Source organism: Mesocricetus auratus, unplaced genomic scaffold, assembly GCF_017639785.1.
Source record: "Mesocricetus auratus isolate SY011 unplaced genomic scaffold, BCM_Maur_2.0 Super-Scaffold_100006, whole genome shotgun sequence".
Taxonomy (NCBI): domain Eukaryota; kingdom Metazoa; phylum Chordata; class Mammalia; order Rodentia; family Cricetidae; genus Mesocricetus; species Mesocricetus auratus.
In genome coordinates this window covers 97,581,785-97,601,559 of record NW_024429190.1, presented here as the reverse complement: position 1 = coordinate 97,601,559, position 19,775 = coordinate 97,581,785, and the positions used below count along the sequence as shown (strand labels likewise).

Genomic DNA, 19,775 nt, shown 5'->3' with positions numbered 1-19,775 from the left:
GACTTTGAACAGAAAGTTCTCTGCACTCTGGCCATCCGCAGGGACCCTCAGCAGGCTGTCTGTGGTGTTTTGTGTCAGAGAAAGAAAGGGAAAGGGACCAAATCATCGCATCCCCCTTGTCACTCTCCATCTTTTCTAGTTCAGCCTACCCTGGTGAAAACGCAGATCCCATCCTAGAAAAAAGGAAGACAGGGCACAGCACTTTGTTACACTATCCAGACCATCTCAATCCCCTATCTTTGGGATAAGCAGGATTTTTTCAGGCAAATCTCACTTTGGAGCATCACCAACCAAAGTGGACAGAGGCAATTCTTATCTAAGGCCAGGAGGTAGAGATCCCGTCACTGAACATGGCCCGAGTCACATGATGTAGCCTCACAAGAATCAAAATAAGCCATGATGGGCAACGTACTGTGTGATCCCAACACACAGACTGCACAGGACCACACAGAGAGTAGATTCTGCTGCCTTATGCTGATCTCCCTGAGGGCAGCCTCCATGCCAGGCCGAATCGAAAACAGCTGCTGGCCTGAGCCTTCCAGGGCTCCTCTCCGTGTGTGAGGGCCCTCAAGGATTCAGGGGGCATGGAAGGGTTTCACTGACACCTACTGAGAGCAGCCTGACTCCTGCAGACACCCAAGAGAGTCTAGTCTTTACTGATATCGAGAGACAAGAGCAGAGATATTTCTCCAGCAACCAGATCCTCAGCATACTGACTATCTGGCCCCAGCTCCCCTGGTCCCTGGCTGTCTCTCTGTGGGATGGAACGTGAGGCCTCAGAAGATCCCAGGGACCTTGCCATCTGTGCTGCAGGGAAGAAAGTTCCCTCCCTGTCTGACTTCAGTTTCTGGATTCTTCTTCCCAGAGGCCAAAAGTGCAACACTGCCCTTGGTCAAGGGCAACTCCGGGCACTGGTGGGAGACAGGAGTCTCACACTGACCCCAGCAGAGCCAGAAGACAAGGAAGATGCTCAGCCCTCTCCAGCAGAGAGCGTTGTCTGCTCCACCAGACTCTCGGGAGACGGCTCCTTGACGGCAGGTCTGGGTACCAGGTTGCCCTTCGAAGCTTAGGAAAGCAGTTTCACCACTTGTTTCAAATATTCTGTGATTTTCCACAAGGCAAGCATCATGGGTATAGCTAACTGGACACTTGAATTGCAGGGCCCACAAATCAGTAATTAGAAAAGTCATCATCACATCCCACTCTGTCAGTGTCTATGGAGTCCTCTGCATGCCTTGGCTCCAGAGGGAATGAATAGGCACTAACAAAAGAGCATTTGTGGGATGGTGGCAGCGTCTTCGTCCCTCTTGGGCACATTTCCCCATCCTGCTGATGCTAATCTGAATGTGTCCCGGCTAAAGTACTTGCCTTGGTCTACTATGGGAGGTAATGTTTTTACCTCTTCATTTCCTTCCTTTCTACAGGGTGCCATTTTAAAATATTTTGCTTAAAATTTTAAATCATTGCAAAAACTGATAACATTAACTTGGGGTGGGTTATTTTTTGTTTTGAGAGACATATTTTCCTTTCTCATCCATAGTGTTAGAATCAGGAGAAAATATTATAAAGTTATAATTTTTCTATTAAATGTTTATTTTATACATAAAAGTAATTTATACAAATGAACCATCTTTAAGGCTTAGGAAATCCTTGCAATAGCTTCTGAAACTGAAGCCCCATGCACACACAGAAATGGCCCAGTGTTCTTTGATATGATGTGGCAAACTACTTCACTAAACTCACTGTAGCTCCCTCCAGAACGTTTAGTTTCTGCTCATGTCTGTGCAACCTAATGGCCAAGTTTCCCATGGAGCGTCAGATGAAAACCCTCAACTGACGAATGTGCATTAGAGAACATAATAAACTATCAAACTGGATTTAAATGATAATTAACAAACAACTTTGGTATCTTGTGGTTTAGCCTAAGGGCATATATAATAAAGTACATACAAGAAAGATTAAAAAGATGAAGCCATGTCTCACTGACAAGACTGAATTCTACAAGAAATGAAAGGTCTCAGTATCGTCTTTCTGCTTTCCCTCCCAATTTAACCAGACTTGCTTTTCTAGACATCTTCACTGGAAACGCGGCCAAGAAAATCTGATATTAACATAAAATACTTTCACACTGGCCCTCTACCTACAAACACATGAACATTAATTTCAAATACCACAGTTAAATTTTTAAAATGTTGTGTGCCTCACTAAGCTGTAAAACCACGTTGCTTATTGTGTGAATTGTCAGGGGCATTCACAAGCATTTAGTTTACTGTCATTTTTTACTACCACTCACACCCAGTCAGAAACAGCTCTTGATCATTTGTTCATTCTTCCCACTATGGCTACCGAACATGTTACATTGGCAGATGTTTGGAAATACCTGTTAGAGAAAGCTCTGTGGCTGGTGTGTGATTCTTACCCTAGTGCCCAGCCCACATCCTGACTGAGAACAGAGCACTCACCATCATTTATGGATGGAAACAAGGCCCAGAAAGTTAACTTGAGAGTAAAGAAAGTAAAATCAGAATTCTCGTGTGCAAGAAAGTGAAGGAAGAAGGAAGGACAGAGAAGCAGACAACCGAGAGGGGAGAAAATTGAGATGGGTCATGCTTCCCCGTGACTTCTGGGTTCTGCACGGACATACCTCAGTGTCAGCATAGTCCACAGCCCACAAATCTGTGCAACTCAGCAGCCACGCCCCACCTACAAGGAGGGCTGCTGGACTAGATAGAGCCTCTGCAACTCACATTTCCAAGGGTCTAGAATCTGTCACCCTGTATCCCAACTACCCCTTAAGAGGATCCAGACCACCAAAACAGAGTCAACCCAGGTCCCAGGTTTCTGGTCTGCAGTCTGCAATTCCCGAGGACTCGACTCCTGGGACCTGGGCCAGCTGCCTGGAACTGAAGTCTGTGTGTGGGTAGAGTATTTGTCTGGTTCAGTCACTGCTACAGGAAGTTACCGCCCACCCCAGCCACTCCACCCCTTCGCTCCACCCCACCTCAGCCTGCCCCAGCTCCCACCCAGCATCCCATCCATACCTCGGCTCCTCCCCTGGTGCCACCCTGACCTCTGCTTGTGCAGCTCCTGCCTTTTCTATGCAAGGCTCCCCAAAACTCCTCCAGCCTACACCTTGAGATCCTCATTGATGGAGTTGGTCTAGCACAGCTGTGTCTTCTCAGAGCCTAGAAACTCTCCCGGGTGTTTGCGGAAGCTTCCCACTGCCCCTTTGCCTTTCTGAGAGCCCCCGCTCCCCACTTGTAGAATGACAGCCCTGTTCCAGGGTGGGACAAGTTCTGTGACACTGGAGAATCTGAAGGTGTTCAGAGAAAAAAACTGCCTCGGGAGTAGCAAAATGACAGTTGATCTGTGAGTTAGTTAGCTTTGAGGTTCCCTAAGAAAACTCCTGAAGCATTTAAGTTTTAAAAGGTGGACTTATTTTTTAGAACTATTTGTTCTGCTACAAAAATTATATATGTGTGTATGTATATATATATTGCACACTTATATAATAGTGGCCATTTAAACCACATTTTAAAATATTAGATTTCTAAAACTAATTATAAAATTTCAAACTAAGATTTTCTTTCTCTATAAACCACAGAGTCTAATTAGACTGCTGGTGTGCATGGACATAGGGCCAGCACCCGAGGATGGGCAGCACAGGTCAGGAAAGCATCCTTTCCACCAGCAACCGCAGCTACCAAGAGCTCTCAGATTGGGGAGGGTTTCATCAGCATCCCCTTTGTCAAGCTTTGGCTCACAGCTCTGAAAGCTCCAGGATCTTACGTCTTTGGGACTTTAGGAAGGTAGTACCTGTCTCTAGAACTTTACCAAAGTATACCTCCATTCAACATTTGTTCGGGCTGGCACATCTCACAAGCCAGGAAAAGAAATGGAAGGGATGGAGAGCTCACCGTCCCTTGAAGGATTGTCCCCAATGATTAAAGATGTCCACTAGAATACAGAGTTGTTACCTTGGAGATTAGGGCCTTTCATTTAACCCACAACATCCTGTGTTAAAACTAAGAAACTGTGCGTTTTTTTTTTCAAAATTAAGTGAAAAACACAACCCGTGCACTGGAAGAAGATATTGCCACAACTGATGAAGGCCTGGTGTTTGGAACATAGGATGTAAATGAGTCAATAGAGAAGGATAAACACGCTAGAAGGAGAAAGAACACATACACACAGGTTCTTCAGAGGAACAAACTCCCAAGTCTGTGAACAGATGGCCAGTCCACTTTGGAATGAATAAAAGATTAAAGTCTAAGAGGTATCTATTCAATGGGAGAAACTATAAGACTATGACAATGAGAACGGTCACAGAAGATGTGATGAGAACTCCAACATGATAAAGCAAGTATCCCAAGTTCGATCAATTGAGATCATCATTAAAGACAATAGCAAAAGAAAACCCAAGATTCCCACAGGCCCTGGGTTATGCCTTGTAAACTTTATGCTGTACATACCGAGATCTATTTTAGACTGAATTAAAAGTTTCAGCTCTTGATGCCTTTTCAGACCATGTACAGTCCTAAAAAGTGATCATGGTATTTCTAAACATGATTTCCCTCACACTCTGGGTGGTTCTGAATTCCTTTTGAATGCAGTTGTCTGGCACTGGCACCATCTCTCCACGCCACGCCCCCCTCTGCCACTCCAGGTACTTTTATGCAGAAGGGTGATACACAGGACAGCCCACCCACACTCCTCTCTGAACCTCGACAGGCTGGTGAAGCTCTGACACCATCCCTGGTGAAGTGATGTCATAAAGGCCTCCCATCTCAAACTACTCCCTGCAGATACTGTCCCCTCAAGCTCAGAGCCTCCATGAAGAATGTTCATGCCCATTGATGCTGTGAAGAGACCCAAGTCACAGGCTGGGGTTTCACAACAACCCTCATTGAGTCCCACTCTGTAATTCCTCAGCCCTGTTGCTCTCAGGGGCCAGTGAGGAAGCTTCCAGACAATTCCAGTCTCTCCTAGTGCTTGGGACTTCCTTTTCCTGGGGGCCTCCCAATCCGCCTTTCCTGAGGGTCTGACCCACTTAACCTGAGATCACAATAAAATGGTTCTGTTAAGTCATCATCGAGGCAATGGATGGGTGAGCTCTTCTCACTCACAGGGGACCCTGGCGGCAGCACAGTCTCCGTCTCCTTTTGAAACCAGACGTTGCATGCTGACCAGGTCACTGCTAGCCTCCCGCTTTCCACACACTTGTCCCTTGCTATCTTGATCTCGTCACTCATAGTAACTGGTTAGTTCAATCACCTTTTCCACTAACAAAACACCTGGGTGCCTTGAATTGTCCCCTAAAGATGTCCTATGAGGGACTGGGATTGGAGACAAGGAGGCCTCATCTGAGACACCCGCAAAGGGCCTGTGACTGCCACTGTCAGTCAGCATGAAGGCATTGGGCAGAGGGGCAGGTCACAAAGTCACCATGTCAACCTCCCTGTGCATCACAAACCCAGGGTGTTTTGCCCCAAGGAAGGGGAGGGGCTCTGCAGGTATTTGGGGAAGGACACCAAGCTGCCTCCAAGTTCCCATGCTCTGAGTATTCCAGGTGGAGTGCTGCCATTGGTGGTAGGGTACAAGTGGCAATCCTCAATTCCTGGGTCCAGGCAGAGATGGTGAAGAAAGGGGCCAAGGAGACCTATCATTCAGCCTACATGTGACCTTCAACAGCTTCCCAAGAGGTAGCAAGGTCACTGGGTCAGACAACATGGGGATTCACATTCCCCGCATGCCTTGCTTGGCACTTTTTCTGTTCTTGCTCCTGTTGCCTCTTCCCATTTCAAAAGCTAGAGGCCTCCATTACCATGGCCCTGGCTGGAAACTGCTCCATCGCCTGAGCAACAGCTTCCCAATTTTCCACCAACGCCAGATCCAACGCATGAGACAAAGCTTGTACCAAGGCCAGTCAGGGGAGGACTGTCAGGGTGTTTTCGACCTCTACATCATCCTGGACAAGTGAGTTGTCATCCTTTCTGTCCCTAGAAACACCTTGGGCATCAGTGGTAGGTCTGACTCTGCAGGACAGTCAAGATCATTGTGGTCCCTCCCCAGGATGTAGGCTTCTGTCACTGACTTCCTGAATGTAGGGAGGCCAACACAGGCCTTCTGGATGACTCTATTCCTAGCATCTTGGCCCTGATGTTGTCACCAAGCCCCTCAGGCCAAAGGCTACTGAAAGGTACCGTTTTAGCCATGTCAACTACCCACAGAGGGACGTTGGAGATTGCTGCTGCCACTGTAGGCACTGTCTCAGCATTGCTGCTTGTAGTAGCCGTAGTTTTACTGTCCTGAGAAGCTCAGGGCTTCTCTGGTGGTGTGGCATCTAAGTATCAATTTCTTGGCTTACAGAAATTTGCAGTGTGCTCTTAATTTCTATAAAAGGGGAAATCATGTTTATGCTCAATCTCCTGAGTTTAGCCATTTGACTTGTCTGTATTTTTCTCTATTATTTTTATACATGCATGAAATGTATTTTTACCTTCTCTCCTCCTTCCCTCTATTAGTCATCTATCTCCCTTTCTACTTTCGTGTTTGTTTTCTAATGACTCAGCGAGTTTCATTAGGTTGTTTCCAGGAGCAGGGCACCCAACCAGTGACTACATCACTGAAGAAACTGCCTCCCCCTCTTCCGGCAACCATTAGCCACAAATAAACCATCAGGGAGGGATGGGGCCCCATGACAGTGTTGATGAGCTGGGTCTCACGGAGCTCTTGGGCAGGCTCTCCTAGCTGCTGTGCATTCAAGAGTTCAGCAGTCATGTCCTGTCCAGAGCTCACCTTCCCCAGCTTTCGCTTTTTCTAAGCAATCTTGGGTGATATTCCCCCGACGTTAGAGGGTGTGATAAAAAATTATCATTTGCGTCTGAGTTTTCCACTCCTTCAACTTGGAAACAACCCACTTGCTCTAACCAGCTGCGAGCCTCTGCAATTGTTACTGCTCATTGCAAAAACCAAACAAAACCTTTGATCAACCGTACTTGGCCAAAGTCAAAGGTGGCAGTAACCTACCGTCACTCTAAATAACATAGTTACTTAGTAGTAAGTTTAATGGACACATTGTGTCCATTTAGCAAAGCAACCCTAGTAGCTTCCCCACTAAAATCTATGATCTCCCCAGTCACAGGCTTTTGACTAGGTTTTATAAGGCCAGATCGGAAGTCCCTCTTGTGGAGTAGGACTCAAATCCAATCAGAAGGCAATGTGTTATCACTAACAGACCTGCTTCAATTCCATCAGTGGGCACAGGCCTTGCTTGGCCAGTCATGGACAGCCACTGTGTGGCATACAGGTCCCACAGTTGAATACGCTGCCAATTTTTCTTCTGTAGCCTGCATAGACCTTCCAACAAAGCCGAAGTTAGCCAGCAAGTGAGGTAGCTTCCAGAGCAGTCCCTGCTTGATTTCTCGATGTCTCTCCACTGGAGTGAATGGTGTCTTTGGCAATATGGTCTTAGCATCCAGTTCTTATGGGCACCTAAGAGCAGTGGCAGTTGCTTGTCTTGCTTTGGCAGCCTCCATGACCAGTAACTCTAAGGGAAATAGCCCACATCTGACCCTCCCTTCAAGCTTTTACATTTTTATTTTACTTTTTAATCATATTACCGAGTATCACGTTTCTTGAAGGCTTTTTCTTTTTTTCCATATAGAATAAAGGGACCGGTGTTGACATAAGACACCCCAAGACCAAGTTCTCAGGACAAAGGAGATTTATTTGCCCCGGAGGGACAGAGGACAGGGGATTAGAGACAAAGACAGGAGATAGAGGACTAAACAGTGAGGGAGAAGGGGGTTTTTGTCCTGGGGGAGGGGAGGCGAGAGGCACAAGGGACTGCCTGTGGGTAGAGTTTCTGTCTTCCATATCCTCATAGGAGCTCTGGGATTGCAGGTCGTGCATTACTGCAGTCTTATGAAGGGTCTGGGAATTCTAACTTAGGTCCTCACGCTTACACAGCGCCCAATTCACCAACTGCACCGTATGCACAGCCGCTTGGAAATATTTTCTATCCCTTTTGTATGAGATTATTCTGCTGTCTCTGCCCCTAGTTCATAATTTTGCCTTTTTATGGTGTCCAATGGTTGCACAAGTCCTATTCGCTTATTTAAATGTTACCATTATCCTTGACTGAATGTTCCAGTCTCTCTACCCTCTTCTCAACACCTCATGCTCTGTGCTTTCATAACCCATTCTGTTTGTGAGGCTTCCCATCCCCAGCACTTAATTTAGCTTCTTAGTTTCCCTCATTTCCAGCTTGGTTTCCCTTCAGTATTTCTGTCTCTTCATTGAATTCCCTTTATTGCCTCCTTTATCTCGAGCAGCTGTGTGTGTTCAGAAGCTGATCACACCCTGCTTCATTTCTTCGTGCACTTACAATCGCTCTTAATCTGTTTCCTCTCTACGCGGGGGCAAAGCAGGAGAAAATAGGCCCAGGGATCTCAGAGTCTTCATGGGAACATCCCATGGCTCTTGTAGAAATTGGAATCGACAACTCCAGGGAAGAAACGAGCAAGTCTACAGCTCTTTGTCAGCGGCTGCTAGAGACGCTGAGCCAGGCTCAGGACAGCCTGGCATTGGAGGGTGTTAAGGAAGCTGGGACACAACAGCCGACTCCATAGCCAAAGCCCAGTTCCTGGAGAAATTTTCCTTCATTAGGCTGTGAATGAATGCTGGGAAATATGGAGGAACCTGTGGACTCTGCTATTCGTTACTTCCCTGATCAGTGTGACAGGACAACACTTGACAGATTTTATTTGTATTTCTCTAATGTGGGGAGAATACATCAATTCTCCATGGGAGAGTTTGTTTCATGGATGGGTTTTCAGAGTTCAAAGCATGCCCAGCAATTGCTGAGCACCGCAGTGTCACCTAAACACATATACAGGGCATGAGACTTCAGTGTGAATATTGTAAACACACAAATAAAAACAATGGAGGGCTTTGTTTTGGTTCATGGCTGAGTGTTCCAGTCTACCCTGGTGGGGAAGACAAGACAGCTGCAGCTGGTGTGGCATGGTGGCCAGCAAAGCCCTGGGAAGACCTACAGTCCTCAAGACCCAACCTGTGCCCCAAATGTTTCCCGCCCGGCAATGATCTCACCTGAGGAGTAGCTTTGACCCCTAATAACCAGACAGTTCATTAAGCCAAGCCTGGGTCACCCTGTAGGCCTCTCCTAGTGGTCACAAGCCTTCTGACAACAATAGTGCCAGTAGCCCTGACCCACTCATCCATGGTCGGGACTGAGAATTGTTAAGTTAAAGTCAGTGTGGAAAGCCTCACACATCAGAACAGTAGGTGGCTCTTCCAATCAAGACAGCTTCCTTCATTGTGAGACTACATAACCCTCACCTAGCACAACCAGGCACTGTGGTGAGACCCTAAAGGCCCTTTGGGGGATCTCACAGTCTCAGTAGATGAGGCTGTTTGGATACTTTCTGTTCACTACAGGCCCTAAAGAAAGTCACTCTCGTGATGATCCACCATGGTCAGCAGCACTGACCCAGGGGCATGTTGCTTAAAAACAGACAATGGGAGACTGGAAAGGCCAAAACTACCCTTCCACACCCTTTAATATGTCACGCATTGACATATGCCTCCTTTAATATGTCATACCTTTAATATGTCATACCTTTAATATGTCATATCTTGACATATGTCTCCTTTGTCTTCAGGTCAGGCAGTGTGGGCAAAAACTGGATACATATTTGTACATTTACGGAGAATTTGGTGAAGAAATTCCAGAAGTATGGCTTCTCCTGGCTGTCATCGCCTCTGTGCTTCAAGGGAGTAGCCCTCTAACAAAGAGCCGGTTTCTTAGATTTGATGGGCGTGAGATTCCCTCATAGAGGAGCATAGCCCCAGGCTGGTGTGCTAACGGGAGACAGAGTCCGGTGGGGTACTCCAGCTCTTGCTGATCCTACTCGGGGGTTAGGTGTGGTACAGTGACAGGGTCCACCCTCTGGGACCCCTCAGCGTGGAAAGCACATCATGATAGGCAGTAACTTATACTTAGTATAGGATGCTCAGGGCCAGAGGCGTGGATTGGTGAGCTTGTCATGGAAAGACAGAGGAAAAGGCAGGAATCCTCAGGGGGAAATTTAGGGCCCTAGAGAAACTGCACATGTGAACTGAGTCCTGGAGGTGAGAGAATGAACAGGGTCAAAGGGTGATGTTACTGTGACCCCAACACTTATCAGACACAACTAAAGAGAGGTGTCTGTGGCTCACAGGTTCAGAGGGTTCTAGTCCATCCTCCACGGGCATGGCAAGAGGAACACATATCCAAGGCTATTCACACCATGGTAGACCAAGAAGAAGAAAGATAATCGTACGGACAGGGACCAGGCTATAGCTTGATGATCTGACTCAACTAGCTAGATAACATCTAAAGATTTCAGAGCCACCCGAAAATAGTGTCACCAGATGGAGAACACATGCTCAAAACATGGGACAATGAGGGACATTTCCAACTCAAGCTATAGCATTTACACCCAACGAGTATGTGGTCCCTTAGACCAGGGAGTCAAGGTAATTCAGGAAAGGCTGGGAGAAGAGAACCACAGATAGCCTGGGGAGAAAGCCATAGTGGACATCATGCTAAGCCAAGAGAATCTGATTTCCTCCTGTGAGCCATAGGGAGAGAGAGGCGGGAGGGCACGCCTGTGAAGGGCTTCCCAGACAGAGAGTGATCTCTTTGAGTTGGAGGCAGGGAGGGTTAAGAAAGGTAGCTAGAGATGCAAAGAATTTGCTATTGGGGCCAGGGATAATGAAGCCCCTCTGGGGGAGTGTGGGAGCCTCTTTGCCTGTTCAGAATGGGTGATGTGAGAGTGTGTCCATATGCAAGAGGAAAGGGTGGGAGGCAAGGGGAGAGAAAAGGGGGGGAGAGCCTGAGGGGAAGAGAGCTGAAGCGTGGGATGGAGCAGGCGGTTGTCCTCACATGGTCTTTCTTTTGCCTGGAGCTACAAGTCTCCATGGGCTTTAGAATCCTTTGCCAATTTTACCTTAACGCCTCACCTCTGAGTGACCCCAGTGCAAAAGAGATGGGGTGGGGACAGGGATTCTGTGCATGTCTGCTCCCTGACAGGTTGGTGACCTAGTGTATTGGCTTCTCAGTACATATGCTTTGTCCCCAGCCCTAAACTGCGGATCTCCATCATTATCTACTCAACATTGGCTGATGTCATCGTTCCACTCACCTCAGACAGGTACGTGTTGCTCTGAATCCCAGGACTAGCCCAGTGGCCAGGACACTGGGATCTTGAGGAAACTGAGGGCTTGTAGAGACCTCTGGGGTCTCCCCAAATTGCTCATCCACAGGGGACCAATGTACCCAAATTGATCCCCAGCCTTAGGTTACTAACACCCTTGGAACTGTACTTAAGTAGAACACATAGGCCTGATACTTCTAGAAGTTCTCCACTCCTGAATCTTACCTAGACTTTGCCCATAACAACATATGGGAGCTGGTGAGATATATATGGTGGATATACCCTTCATACCCACAATTACAGGGAACAGGTGAGATATTATGTGCATTCTGGCCTGTGTGTGGCCTGCCCTGAACAAGGCCCCTCTCTTCTTGGGTTAGTGAAGCAGAGCGACAGCTGGAGAACCCTGAGGAAAGCACTGGAGTATGGGGAGGGCAGCTAGGTGCCCTGAGGTCACAAATAATCGAGCCTCAAGATGGGGGCAGGAGTCACCTGTGCTACATGCCACAGGAAGGCATGGGAAACAGGAAGCGGGAAAGTGGGGTGGCCCAACAGTGCCCCGAATCCCAGAGGTAAGAAGTTGGGGCTTCTGACTGATGAGGGGAGAAGCTCAACTTTACATGCTCTTCCAGAGACTCCATACGGAGTTAGAAAACCAGAAAAGAGGTCTGAGGGCACTGAGGATTGGGGTGTCTGGAGGTGTTGACACTCTCTGTCCTGGGACCTAGAGAAAAGGCAGGAGCAGGAGGTGAGGGAGACCACCTCATGGATGGGACAAGAACCTCTGAGTCTGTGGGCATGGCACCTGAGGTCCATCTGGGTGGGGGGGCAGGAAGTGGCTGGCTCCCAGGAGTTCAGGTAAGGCCTGGTATAGCGTACCCTAGCAGCTTGGTTTTGGGGAAGCCTAATTTAAATCTGAATGCCAGAGAAAATTCCTGAGGGCAATTCTGGCAAGTATAGAGAAGCCTCAGGTCATAGGGGAAGCAAAAGGGAGAATCTGGGTGGGGCAGGGGTTGTCCTGGGCTGAGTGGAAGAGTTGAGTCTGAACTAGGTGGAGGATAGAAATCGGAAGACGATAGTGAACCGAGTCGGGCAGAAGGATAGATTCGGAGGTCAGATAGAGCAGTAGGTGATGGAATGGAAGAAGGTTGGGCGTTGGCAAAGAGTTGGGTTCGGCTGGCCAAAGGCAGAGAACTGGATTGGGCTGTGCTGGCAAGAGATGAGGGCAGGACTAGGGTTGGAAATCCCTGGCTTGGTCACTACTGGACATGTTGATCATGATTCTCTCATCTTCTAGTAGGATATATCTGTGCCGGGCAAGGGACTTTCAAAGCTCAGCCCCTGTAAAACCTCTCTGTTCCCCAACAGGAAGCTACCTTAGAGTTCACTGTAGATCACCTTGCTATGCCTGCTTAGCCTTGTCACATTAGATTATCCTGGACCGCATACCCCTCTCTTGTCCTAGAAGGACCTTCAGACCCAGGCCTGCCTGCCTCGGTGTGTTTTATGTGTCTTAACAGCACCTGACAGGCCATGTTGCCTCAAGGCCCAACTCCCGGGCTGAGGTTTCTCTGTCAGAAGCTTGAGGAATTCACAGTTGGGCTTGGATCTTAAGCAGACCAGCTGCCTTCAGCAGACTGGAGGAGGGAGTCACAACAGGGTTCCGTGACAGTGGAGACAGGAGTTGTGCAGTGACTCAGCTGCTGACATGGCTCCCTTAGTCCTACCCAATGAGTAATAGACTTCCCAGAAGGAGGGTGACGGTGACATCAGGTTGCCCATTCAGAACGCAGATACCAGTACCCCGTGAAACCCTAGCTTAAATCCCAGGATGTTCTCCAGGGACTTAATGGGCAAGGTCTCTGTCCCAATCTCCAAGACGTGGGTGCCCAAAAACATAGATGAACTCAAAGAAAACCAGATCTTCCCATATGGGACCCACTGAATTCCCTGTCCCTTCCTGTCTTGGTGTTCATGGAATCAAATAAAGGCCCAGCTCAGAAGGGAGAGACAGTGTCTCTTGTCCAGTGTCCTTTCTCAGCCAGGTGGTCTGCAGAGTGCACAAAGCCACATGCTTTGCCCTGGCAATAACCTTCAAGCCACTTCTGTTATTCTTTGTAGAGAAGCAATCCTTAAGGGCCTTGCAAAACTCCACGATGAGGTGCCTGAAGGATTTACACACATGCAGGAAGGATTTAAGAAGGTACAGACTGTTATAGACACCTCTGGGTACTGGCTTTGTCTAGAGTACCACTGGGGTCATCTCATCATGCACCATTTTCTTTTCTTCCTTTCCCGGCAGGCGAATGAACAGATCAAAAAGGCTACCTCAGAAGGTGAGCTGCCTGCACCTTCAGTGGGCAGGACCCACAGAGCTGGGCTCCCTACAGAGTCTGTGTGCAGATCCTGGATCTCTTCAAGTCTGACTCTTGGAGCCAGTGGCCCCCGATCCATGCAGCTGGCCCCTCTGAGCACAGCACCCACTAAGGATGCTTCTGAGAGGACCGGTAGCTGCTGTGGTCATGTGTTGGCTTTGTTCTCGCTGTTCCTTGGCCTCCAGATGTGCTGGGGATATGAAGAAGAAAGCACAGAGCCTGAGCAGACTGGGGACCCTGTGCTACAAGTCAGGGCTTGGTTTTCCTCTGGCTGCTAAAAGTCTTCTCCTACCTCTTGCTTTGTCAATCATGCCCATCTAAGACCTGTGTCCCTCTGGGTAATGGGCCTTGTGGAGTCCAGTGGGGACATTAGGTGAGGGGCCATTGAGTCCCCTGACTAAGACGTTGTGACTTGGAGACTGGTGGCTAACAATAAGGTAGCTAGTACAACAAAAGTTACACTTTATTATGTTGAGGGTCATCACATAAAGCTCACACATAAATTCCTAACTACAGTCGTAAGCCCGTCTCCCCAAGACTGCTCACCTGTGCAATGTATCTTAGATGAAGGTCAGGGCCAGTCGCTAACAGAAGTCTCTGATTCAAGGGTGAGAATCCTGAGGGAGACTCTCCAGCCACAGGGCACATCAAGGTAGGGTCTCTCCTGATAATGCAGAGCAGAGCATTGCTCTTGGTCCCTTATACATAAGTATATGCTTATATAGTGTCCAGTGGGCATCATGGGGTCTAGGACTGTGTCTGGTTATCCTGAGCGAATGATCACTGGGTTTGGGTTATCAGGTACAGCCTTGGGTGTGGGAATCCTGACTAAGCTAGTCTAACACGTCTAAAAGGCATTTTTTACTATATTCATTGCGGGTCTTGACTCTTAGGGCCTACTGTTACCAGTAAAATGTCCCTAACAGTGTGCCTGAAGCTGGCTGGCCCCAGACTCCACCTGCCTCATTGGACATCCTCATCAAGGAAGGCCCTCCTTCTTCCCCACCAGCCCAAAGAGAGGTTGGGCTTATAGCATAGTAACTAGATGGCACTTAGGGCAGAGGTTCCAGAGCCAGGGAATAAAAGACCAGGTCTAATGGAAGGGTCTCAAACCCCTCTGTAGAATACAGTGCACAAGTCTTCTTTTCACTCTATGAGACCAAGTAGTTAGGAGCAACCAACTTTGTTGCAGTAGACAGTGCTCATCTGCAGCTCCACTCACTAGGCCATTCCTAGAGTGTCCCCTACCAAACCTACCCACTCCTTGTTTCTTCTTCAGGCAGCAATGTCAGCAGCGTGATTATTGCTATGACTGACGGGCTGTTGTTGGACAAGCATTTTAAGCTGACCCTGGAAGAGGTAAGTCCAGGCCACAAATGTCAGCACTTTGCCTCTGATATTTGGGGCCCTGTTTTCAGCATCTTCTTTCTTTTAGGCCAACAAATCTCGGCAAATGGGAGCAACCGTTTTCACTGTGGGTGTGTATCAGTATGACAAATGGCAGGTGAGTGAGACCAGTGCCCCTGGATAGCCTACTAGAGCAAGACTGCAGAGCATCCTTACAATGCCAAGATGGTGTAGTCTCATCTGCCCAAGGTGCTGTGGGCTTGAAGTAGCCAGTGTAAAAGGGTAGCTCACTTGGTTGAGTAAACCAACCCCCTATCAAGGATGGGCAGGAGAGCTCCCCACTCCTTAAGTTTTGGCTTTGAATGAAAGCCAGTGAGTGCTTGACATCCCGGGTTCACCATGACCTGAGGGCAACAGTTCCTGCCCCAAGTCTATTACATCGACTCCCTCTGAGGTTCAAACCAGTCAGTCACTCTTCTCCTATCATAGATGGTCCAAATTGCAGACAGCCCAAATCACAATTTTGAGGCCAAACAAGGGTTCACTGCTCTGAATGGCATCGTTGACAGGGTAAGTGGGTGTACACGACTGGAGGACCTTGTCTGCATTCCCGGGGGCTTACTCTCCTTCCCGTTTCTAGCTCTGTCTCTGTCTTTCTCTCAGCTTGCTTCCAATTCCTGTATCGAAGTGTTATCCGCGGAGCCCTCTTATGTGTGTACGAAAGGTAAGAGCGGAGGGGTCACGGACATGGGCAAATGGTGTGTAAGTCAAGAGAGTGTGTGCATTTGCACGCGTATGTATGGTTGTGACATTGTTTCTGAGTGTGGTTTGTATGGGATGCCTATCCTGTGTGTGGTGCTTCCATGATGTGTGTGGTGCATGTGATGTATGTAGTGATAATATTGATCATCAACTGGACGAGATCTAGAATTAACTAGAAGACAAGCCTCTAAGAGTGAGGGAGTTTCTCGACTGGGTTAATTGAAGTGGGAAAAAAGCACTCTAGATATGGACAGCAATATTCATCGACCTGAGGTCCCAAGCTGAATAAATAAAAAGATTAAAGGAAGGGAGCTCTAGCATTCACCTCTCTTATCATTTATGACTGTGGATGCAATATGACCCAGAGCCTCATGCCCTTACATGATGGACTGTACACTTGGACTGCGAACTAAGATCAGGTTATTTTGTTTAATCTAAGTGTGTTTTGTCTGGCATTTTGTCACAACGTCAACAAGAAAAGTAACTAATATGGAACACTGGCATCAGGAGTGGTGTGGCTGCTAAACTCTGACTGTGTGGTTCTTAAGTCTTTGAAAATAGCTTGCAGTAAATATGTCCAAAAGTTTGGAACAGTGACACAGAAAAGCCCAAGAATGCTTGTGTGTGGTAAGTATGCTTTCCATGGATGTGTGTAAGCAGTGTGTACCCATGGTATATGGAGTATGATATGGGTCATAGAAAGGCTGGGGAGCGAGTGGCTCCAATAGGCATGGGAGGAGAAAGTCTGATATATGATGGTGCTATGTGTGCTAGGGATAGATTGTGGTGTGGAAGGGCACATGAGCTGTCTGTGCCACATGATGTGCTTTTATGACACATACTACATGCCTGAGCTTTTATGTGACATGTGATGTCTAGTATATATCTATGGGATTTGTGCCATGTATTTATATTGTCTGCTATATAGGAATAGCATGTACAATATTTGTGGTATGTGTTTATAACTGAGTGTGGAATAGATCATGTGTGCTGTTTTATGTAAGTCACAGAGTGTGTCCATTTGTGAATATATATGTGCTATTAAAGAACTGGAAGGAAGAGAGAAAGAGTGTGTGTGTGTGTGTGTGTGTGTGTGTGTATGTGTGTGATATGGGTGATCAAGTATATAGTATTTTTAAAGGGCAATGATGTTTGTGTGCTTGTGTTTTATGGCTATATATGCCATGGCAGTATGCATATACACGTAGTATGTAATATGAAATATGCACATTACTCCTGGAGACAAGTGGAAACACCCAATGCCTGACAAAGATATCTACGAAGACAGCCATGCTTACCTCGCCCCAGTATTGTCATGGCTAACGCCTGACCTCCAGGATGAGAACTGACAAGGATGGCCTCTGTCCATTCCAAGGACACACGTGTGTTTTTTTTCTGGAGGAAGAATGCCTTTCTCTGTCAGTACTTACATGAGGGACTTGGTCCCATAGAGCGGAATTTTGTTCCCTGCAGGAGAGAGAAGCAGGGAGCCCTAAGTCTCCTTTTACCACTGTGGACAGCTCAGCGCTTCCTTGCCTTCTGTCTCTGGCAGCTGGGTCTGGACCTCGATATTCTGTGGGAGCCCAAGGCTCCAGGCTTGAGAAGGTAGAACTCTGCCTGCTAGTGAGCTGTGCCAACCTCGGCACTGATCTGCGGCAGTGCCATGCATATGGGAGCTCCAGCAGCAGAAATCCGTTGGGAGATGTAGAGACAGTCAGACAAAGGATGGTGTGGGGACAGGCACAGAGTCTAGAGGCTCGTATGCATTAAGGGTGCCAGAAGCTGGCCATTGGCTCTGGGCTGCCCCTGTCCCTCCCCTTCTTTTGGAAGAGTGGGGAGTCTGCTATGCTGAGAGATGGAGAAAAGATTCTTCGGAATCTCTTCTGCTTCTGGGACAAATAAAAATAAAACTCTCAGCAGTGCAACCTGCCTCTGACTGCCTGGAAACACACAGGCCTTGGTGTCTGGACACCTGTGACAATCCCCAGGTGAAAACATAAATTGTCACTCTTTCCTCCCCTGCAGCTGAACCAAGGTGACAGGTGCCTCCAGACATCTGCTTAGCCACTGGACTGTTAAACTATTGGCCTTCTTGTGCGTAGCTGCCGTATAACAATACCTGTCACTTTCAGGGAAACCAAAGGCAGGAACCTGCACCCCAAATGAAACGGAATTAGCTGTTGGCTTGTGGTGGCACTGAGTCTACCTGTGTGCTATGGAGCCTGAAGTGGGTCCTTGTAAAGGAGAGTCCTTAGTCAACTACTCCGAGGTGTCTGGAATACGTGGGAGACAGGAATGAGCTGGCCCTTGGGTGCCATCTGCAACTATGCAGGCAAATGAGGAAAAGATAGAGGAGTCCTGCCTGTGGATTCACCCACCCAGTCATCCTCTCTGTATCCTGTTTATTTTGTGTCAGCATCAGGGAGGTGTTCACTGAGGTTAGAAAGACCTTGCTAAAGCCCAGAGTGATGGGCAAGGTGAATGAGGATGAAGGATGCATTGGCTTCGTGACCTGTATCTGAGAGGGACTCTCTTGAGTGGGCCGGGGACTGGACCCGTGTCTAAGAGGAGCCATGTACTACTAGGTATTCTCTTGGGTGGGTCAGGGACCAGACCTCTTCCTTATGTCCCCGCCCTTGTTATTGGAGTCTCTATTAGCACACTATGGAAATGCAGGAAAGAACGGATAGCCTTCATGCTCCATGGTACCGCAGGCATCAAGTAAGGAGCTGGTCCCTAACCCTGTGCAGAGAGAGCTCTGCCTCTGCTACAGTGCCCATGTGGATTCAGTAGTGTGTGAGGTCTCCAAACAGGAAGCTTTCAGCTTTCAGCTGAGTTGGCCTAGCTTGAAACAGGCCTGGACTCTCATGACTTTGGACTTGTTGGGTCAGGGATCACAGTAGGACTCCTACCTTCTCAAGGCCCCTCCCAGATGCATTAGCATGGATACTCAGTGACAAAAGATGGAGATTTGCCCCACAAGCCCCATAGATGATGGATCAGACACTGCTGCTGTTTCCTAAGGGCCCCTGAGAATTCCATCTTCAGGGTAGCCCTCCATGACAGGTGAGACCAGAGAGAGCATGGCGCCCAACTCCTCTGCCCCAACATTTAAATGTTCTTCTTGCAGACACCTACCAAGTAAACGTTAGTGGGAATGGCTTTAAGAGTGCAGATGACCTGAGACAAGTTATGTGCAGATTCACGTTCAGTGACTCCAGAGTTGTTGGTAAGTGGTCATTGGCACCCCAGTACCCATGAGGTACACATTACCATACAGAATCATTTCTGTAGTCCAGGCATGCCTTCTGCTCTTGCTGACCATGTCCAATGGGCAGCTAAAGGCAGCATGGACCAATGGAAAAAGGGAAAAAGGACCAAGCAGCATGCCCATCCCCATCTCCCTTCACACAAACATACGAAAGAATAAACCCCGACTCCCAAAGGCATCTGGAGGCTGGCATGATGCTGGCCCATCCTCACTGCAGCATCCATTTAGCCTGTTGCCTGCTCCCCTTCCTGAGGGTCTAATACCCGAAACTGGCATCTACAGATGGGACAGAGCAGCAGCCTCCAGACTGAAGCTGGAAGATGTCCAGGAAGTCTTTCCGGAAAGCCATTCATTACAGCACACAGAGGGGAAACCAAGGACTGAGAAATCGGAAGCATAGCCAGTGGGAATACAGCTCAGCTCTTGGCTTTTTGCCCCAGCTCAGTGGACTGGCAATAGAATGCGTGTTAAGGATTAGCGGCTTCTGCCACAGTTACAGAATTCTCAGGATCCCAAAGGAGAAAAAGAAAAATGTCTATTCTTTGATGAGCCTTCTCCAGCTCAGTAAACAACTATAGACCCACTTCCTTGTTCTAAACCTGGTTGCCATTCTTGGTCCTCTTCTCCTATCTCTGTACCCAGTGCACAGCACCTCATGTTGCCTTAATCTGGAACATCCACAGGCCCTGAAAGACCCATCGCACTGCGACTAAAGCCCAAACTTCTTCCTAGAGCCCACTCTTCCAGACTCGCTCCCTTCAGCAACCTAGGAGGAGCCTTACCATTCGCCTCTGACTC

General features: G+C 48.1%; 1 protein-coding gene across 1 annotated transcript in view; it reads left to right on the top strand.

Moving 5' to 3' along the window:
• Window positions 1–5,521: 5,521 nt before the first annotated feature.
• The window catches only part of LOC101842002 (anthrax toxin receptor like), a 24,601-nt gene continuing 10,347 nt past the window's right edge, over window positions 5,522–19,775 (top strand). The window contains exons 1-10 of the mRNA XM_040747707.1: window positions 5,522–5,976; window positions 9,687–9,758; window positions 11,148–11,219; window positions 13,344–13,425; window positions 13,525–13,558; window positions 14,877–14,956; window positions 15,033–15,101; window positions 15,434–15,514; window positions 15,608–15,668; window positions 18,837–18,935. Coding sequence (XP_040603641.1) covers window positions 5,729–5,976; window positions 9,687–9,758; window positions 11,148–11,219; window positions 13,344–13,425; window positions 13,525–13,558; window positions 14,877–14,956; window positions 15,033–15,101; window positions 15,434–15,514; window positions 15,608–15,668; window positions 18,837–18,935 — 898 coding nt within the window. The 5' untranslated portion in view covers window positions 5,522–5,728. The remainder of the gene's footprint in view (window positions 5,977–9,686; window positions 9,759–11,147; window positions 11,220–13,343; window positions 13,426–13,524; window positions 13,559–14,876; window positions 14,957–15,032; window positions 15,102–15,433; window positions 15,515–15,607; window positions 15,669–18,836; window positions 18,936–19,775) is intronic.